This window comes from Lupinus angustifolius, chromosome LG16 (genome assembly GCF_001865875.1).
Source record: "Lupinus angustifolius cultivar Tanjil chromosome LG16, LupAngTanjil_v1.0, whole genome shotgun sequence".
Lineage (NCBI taxonomy): Eukaryota > Viridiplantae > Streptophyta > Magnoliopsida > Fabales > Fabaceae > Lupinus > Lupinus angustifolius.
Genome location: NC_032024.1, coordinates 11251661 through 11257887, shown reverse-complemented (window position 1 = coordinate 11257887; position 6227 = coordinate 11251661). Strand labels below are relative to the sequence as shown.

General features: G+C 39.6%; 1 protein-coding gene across 1 annotated transcript; it reads right to left on the bottom strand.

The window, feature by feature from the left end:
* On the bottom strand, positions 3109 to 3820 carry LOC109329310. The gene is made up of 2 exons (XM_019562986.1): positions 3519 to 3820; positions 3109 to 3430 (listed from the first exon to the last, which is right to left on the bottom strand). Exons 1-2 carry the CDS (start codon positions 3818 to 3820, stop codon positions 3109 to 3111), a joined length of 624 nt encoding a protein of 207 aa, XP_019418531.1.

Sequence of the window (6227 nt, the reverse complement as noted above, 5' to 3'; positions counted from 1 at the left end):
TCTCTGTATACAGAGGCTCTGCCTCTATGTATGTGGTGATATGCGTGTATCTGTGTATGCTCTTTGTTGTATTATGCGTGATCAGTATGTCGATATCTCTAATTTTCCTGAGTAATCTGATTTTTACTCTGTATATGTGTTGAATGTGTGATTTGTGGTATATGAGTTCCTTGTGTGATGTTGCTTTCTGATTCTCGTATGGTGTGTCTATGTTGTGTGGTATGAGTGTCTTATGATCTGTGTTATGCATGTCTTCATGGTATGGGTGTTGTATGTGCATATCTATATGCTTTCAGTGTATTATATGCTCTCTGGTTGCCCTATCTTGTATCCCTTTTTAGAGTTGTAGGTGTATGAGTGGTATCCCTTTCTGTGATAAGCTTGTCTCTCTATGTGGTATATGTTTTTGCGTGCACTTGATATCTGCCCTCTTTTAGTATGTGTAGGCTGTTCTTATATAGCTGATTGTGGTGGTCTGATGGTTTGCCCAAAATGTGTAACATGTCATGATTATTCTGGTCATCACTACTGATTGTAACTGAAACATTAATTCATGTTTTGCATTTGTGACTATAACTGAAATGACTGACCCCTGGTTTGTATTTCTTTGGAATTCCTACATGGCTGAATCAGTCTCTCCTTTGAAATTCCTTCAATTGTGGCTCATGGTTGGTTTCTCTTTAAATATTGCCATTTATGTTGAGAATGTGTATCTGACACAGGATATTTTGGCTTTGTCTTCACTTTTCCAGAATTAATCACATGATTATGGTCCCTCACCCATACCAAAAGGATTTGAAGACAATCCAGTGGCTTGTTCATGAGTACTCTGGTAGTACCAATCATTCTGAATAATGCTCTTGTCAAAGTCATAAGCAAAGGGTTCAGGATCACTTGGTACCACTTGAATTAATCCATATAGCCCTGCTCCCTTTTGCATTTGCATATTGCTTACTGATAGGACTTAAACTAAATAGAAATTATAGTTGCAAAGATATTCTATAAAAAATGAGGGAAGTTTTGATAACAACTTAATTCATTACTTTTCGTCTCCCCAGTCTCTCCATTCATTACATCTTAAAAACAAGGAAGGATAAAATATCTAAACCAAATTAATCTAGACCATAAAACTGGTCAGATCTAGTATAGTGACAGGTTGTATTCTAACAACTATATTATCCCATCATGTAATCCTTCTGCCAGGTGGGTTTGGAATAATTTCATTTGGGCCTATTTTTGTCATTTTTGGTCCTATTATTGCTCACCCCAACAGGAATAACCTTGTCCTCAAGGTTGGGAGTTTGGGTTGGATATGTTGGAATAAGGCATGCTTCATGGGAACCCTTTTGGATAGTTGTAGAATCAAGGACTGTGGGGGATGGCTGGTCAATAATTGTAGGGTTGCTTGGTGTATTACAGTTGTGTTGCATTGTGAGATTTTTTAAGAAAATGGATGATTTTTGTGGAAGGCGGGGCTTTTGAATTAAATGAGGGGATGACTTTTTCCCAGGACCTGGGGCACGTGGGTCTTCAACGTCTAGTAGTTTTCTGTGTGGTGCAACAGTGTTCTGATTTATTGCAGGAACAAGTTGTCCTTTGCATAATGTGTTGGCATCCCCATATTGGTCTGTTGCAGGGCCCGATACCTGTGTGGGAGCTGGAAGATATACAATGTGTGTAGGATGGTCAACACGTGGCCACAATACAGCAGAAGGGCAGAGATCCGAAGGTTGGGGCTGGTTCTGCATGGGAACCGTGTGTGGACTAGAAAGCAACTGTTGGACCTGTGTGGACCCAGTAAGGGTAGATGATTTCAAGATAGGAAACGACTTTATTTTGGAGCCGTTGGATGATAATTCCCTCCTACACATGGGATCCAATGGATGCCCGGTAATTTTCCCAGCTGCCCTGCTCTCAAAATAAGATATGGTCATAGGGGACTTAAGAGTTGAGTTAAGAGTTGTAGATAGGTTTTTATCTTTCTTCTCCAAAGAGGTTTTGTCCTCCTGTTCATTTGAAAATTTCCTATGTTCAGTCTCCTCTATAATTTCTGGGATGTGATGTTCCCTTTGGACCTCTGTTATTCCTTCCACTATTTATGTGCTTGTTGGGCGTGGAACAAACTTTGCTACAGGATCACCATAGAACCATCGTATGAGAGACACATGGAATACAGGGTGTATTCGTGTGGCGGAGGGTAATAAGAGCTTATAAGTCATGGCTCCAATTCGTCGAGCCACCTTGTATGGTCCGAAATACCGTGGGCTTTGTTTGTGACAGAGACGACGAGCCACAGTGACTTGCCGATATGGTTGTAACTTCAGCAAAACCCAATCTCCTGGTTCAAAGGTAATGTCTTTCCTCCCAGTTTGTGTTTGAGCAACCATTCTTTGTTGAGCGTGTTTGAGATTCTATTTAAGAGTAGATAACAATGACGCTCTGGATTGCAGGCTATTTGATGCTGGAGAAGGAATGGTTGACTTTGAAGTGTGGGTGGAATACGTCCATACACGGCTTAAAATGGGGATATGCCAGTGGTGGAATGTTTATTGGTATACCAATATTCCGCCAAGGAAAGATGCTGGAACCATTTACTTGGTTGTTCGCCAGTGAAGCAATGGAGGTACGTCTGAAGACACCGATTCACCACCTCGGTCTGACCATCGGACTGAGGGTGATAGGTAGAGCTGAAATACAACTTGGTGCCTAAAAGCTGGAAGAATTCTTTCCAAAAGGAGCTAAGAAATATCTTATCACTGTCTAAGACAATGGAACGAGGGACTCCATGTAATCGAAAAACCTCTATTAACAAGCGGTTGGCAAGGATCTTTGCACTAAACTTAGAAGGGAGGCCGATGAAATGAACATATTTGGATAGTCGGTCCACCACGACCCAAATAACAGTATGACCATATGATTGAGGTAAGTGAGTAATAAAGTCCATTGAGATGTCATCCCATATCTTCTCAGGTATTGTCAAAGGTTGAAGTAACCCATTTTAGTTTGCTGGAACATATTTGTTGTATTGGCAGGTGGTACATTTTTTGATAAATTCCTTGGTATGTTTATAGAGACCCGACCAGTAACAAGATGCGACTATTCGAGCAACTATAGGTTTAGACTAGAATGGCCAGAAGATGGTGTTGAGTGAAATTTCGTGATGATAGCAGCACGGAGCTCTTGAATATCTGGTACGAAAAGCCTTTGTTCATAAAGCAACAATCCCCTTGAAAATTGGAATTTTACTTTCATGTTAGCATATGTTTCAGTTTTCTGGATAAGTTGTTGGCCCTCATTTGTTGTATAATAATTGTGCAATTTTTCCAAAAGTGAAGGTATTGGAGAAGATAAGGAGGTTAGCATCGCAGGTTCATCATCTTGGCATTTAGAAAGGGCATCAGCAACTCTATTTGAGGTACCAGTTCTATACCTTATTTCATATTGAAACCTAATAAGTTTTGTTGCCCATTTATATTGCTCTGGTGTATGAATTGTTTGGGTCATCAGATACTTTAAACTGGCCATCAAAAGTACGAAAAGCAGTTTTATGTGTGTCCGCTGGGTGGACTCGAATTTGGTGATAGCCTGATCTGGAATCAATTTTAGAAAAGATAGTTGCCTCACCCAATTCATCAAGTAACTTATCCATTGTGGGTATACGAAATCGATCATGAATAGTAATAGAGGTTAGTTCCCTGTAATCAACACAAAATCTCCAAGTATCATCTTTTTTGCACACCAAGAGTACTGGAGAGGCAAATGTGCTAGTGCTTGGGACAACAATCTCAGCTTTCAACATATCTTGTAGCATAGATGTCATAATATCTTTTTGGGAGTATGGGTATCTGTAAGGTCTAAGTTTTATTGGGGTGGAATTAGGGAGTAAGGGAATGTATTGGTCATGAGGTCTTGGAGGGGGTAGCGTAGTAGGTGTTTGGAAGACTGTTTTAAAATATGAGAGGAGTGTTTGTATTTGGGGTGGGTTGTGTGGGCTAAGTTAGTGTTTTTTGTTGTGTGCGATGAGTCTAAAGGTAAGATAGTAATAGCATGAAAAGTGGCAATGATATCTGTGTGAAGTAGTCTAGAGAATTGGTGGTAGGTGGATGGTTGAATGTTGTAAGTGGACTCGCCAGTAAGTGTGATTATACCCTGCCCAACAGAAAATTGCATGGAGGGCACCGAAAAATCTGAAATAATCGGACCAAGAGTGCGTAGCCATTCAATACCCAAAACAACATCTGCCCATTTAATTGGTAGCAAGTAAAATGGAATGAGGAACTCTTGGTTTTGTAAGGTTATTGGGGTATTATTACACAACCCACTACAATAAATATGTTCGCTGTTTCCTACCATGATTGGAAATTGGGGGCGGGGGAGATGGGTAGGTGTAAATGATTTGAAATTCATGGTTGTAGAATATTGTGAGAGTTGTTGGTATCCACTAGGACAGTAACTGGATGGCCAAATATAGAACGCACAAACTTAAGTGTTTTAGGGGATAGTTGGCCACCGAGGGCCTGGTTGGCAATGTGGAAGTGAATGAGCTCGTCAACAAGTGATTGTGTGTTGGGTTGTTCGGGCTCTTCACTCACGGATTCTAGAGGATGTAGATCAACATCACAAGAAACACTATAATCATCATCCAACAATAGTAAGAATTTCTTTGGTTGACATCTATGACCAACATGATATTTTTCATCATAGTGGTAACACAGACAAGCCTTGTGTTCGCTGCTCTTGCATTTGAGCAATTGTCATGCGACGGATAGGGACAAAGGGGTTGTTTGTTTGGGTTGGTTGGTTAACGGCAGTAGGCATAGTTGGTTTGGTGAAATGTGTATTGTTGTTATGTACAGGGAACCTTGAGGGTTTTTCCCCACCTCGATTAGTGTCTCTCACTTTAGCTTCCACTAATTTAGCCAAACCCAATGCGTCAGAAATGGATGTGGGTTGCAAAATAGCCAGTTCCCGACGAATTTCAAGGTGTAGGCCAGAAATAAAGCAATTTAAGATCACCTCTTGTGATAAGCCCCAAATTCTGTTGCATAATTTCTCAATTTGTTGTTGATAATCAGCTACACTACTCATTTGTTTCAATTTAAAAAGCTCAGCTTGATGATTTGTGTATGAAGATTGCCCAAAGCGGGTTTCTAAGGCTTTAGTAAAAGAATTCCAGTCAGAGAGTTAAAAGTTATGGAACATCCATTTAAACCAGCTCAGAGCTTCCCCTTACATATAAAAGGAAAGCATAGGTAAACGTTGATCTGGAGGAACCATGTAGAGTTAAAAAAACTGTTCAGTTTGAAAAATTCAGTCTAAAAGTTCAGATCCATCAAAAAGTGTAAGTTGGAGTTTATGGGGTCTAGGTGGTTGGGGTGAGTGATGTAGATGGGGAATATGTTGAAATGATGGTTGTGGGTACGTTGGGGGTGTGTGGAATGGAGGGATAGAAGGGTGGGAAGATGGGGACATATTTGGCTAAAGAGGTGTAGGAATATGAGCGTTGGAAGTGTGGTTAGTGATGTGGGAGGACGAAGTATTCAGAAGGGATATGTGTGGTGGTTTTGGGGGAATAGAGGGAAGGAATGGAATGGCAGCAAGCTTCTCTATAATATTGTGTAGAACAGTAGTAATTGTAGCATGTCTAGTATCTTGCTCTTTTTGATTTTCCTTTAATTTCTCCATAAGAAGTTCAGTACAGATTCTTCAGGTTCTTTCTAGGAATTTTTAAGAGGCATTGAGAAAGGAATTTTTAAGAGGCATTGAGAAGAGAATGAAATTACCAATTGATAGGACTTTAACTAAATAGAAATTACAATTGCAAAGATATTCTATAAAAAATGAGAGAAAATTTGATAACAACTTAATTCATTCCTTTTCGCCTCCCAGTCTTTCCATTCCTTACATCTTAAAAACAAGGAAGAATAAAATATCTAAAATAGAATTAATCTAGACCATACAACTAGTCAGATCTAGCATAGTGACAGGCTATATTCTAACAGTTATATTATTCCATCATATAATCTTTCTACCAGGTGGGTTTGGAGTAATTTCGTTTGGGCCTATTTTTGTCATTTTGGATCCTTTCACTTACTCTGTCCATTAGAGTTAGTAGCATCCCATGGTTTAATATTTCGTAGTCCCTGTACATGCAAATTGCATATAGAAGTTGAACTGCAGCAACTACCATGTATAAGAATCTAACCTTATTTATAATTCAGGTTTGT

Coding starts and splice junctions, on each gene's coding strand:
- LOC109329310 (XM_019562986.1), bottom strand. CDS start 3,820: ATGACATCTATGCTACAAGATATGTTGAAAGCTGAGATTGTTGTCCCA. Junction 3,431..3,518: donor TTTCGTACTTTTGATGGCCA/GTTTAAAGTATC, acceptor ATATGAAATAAG/GTATAGAACTGGTACCTCAA.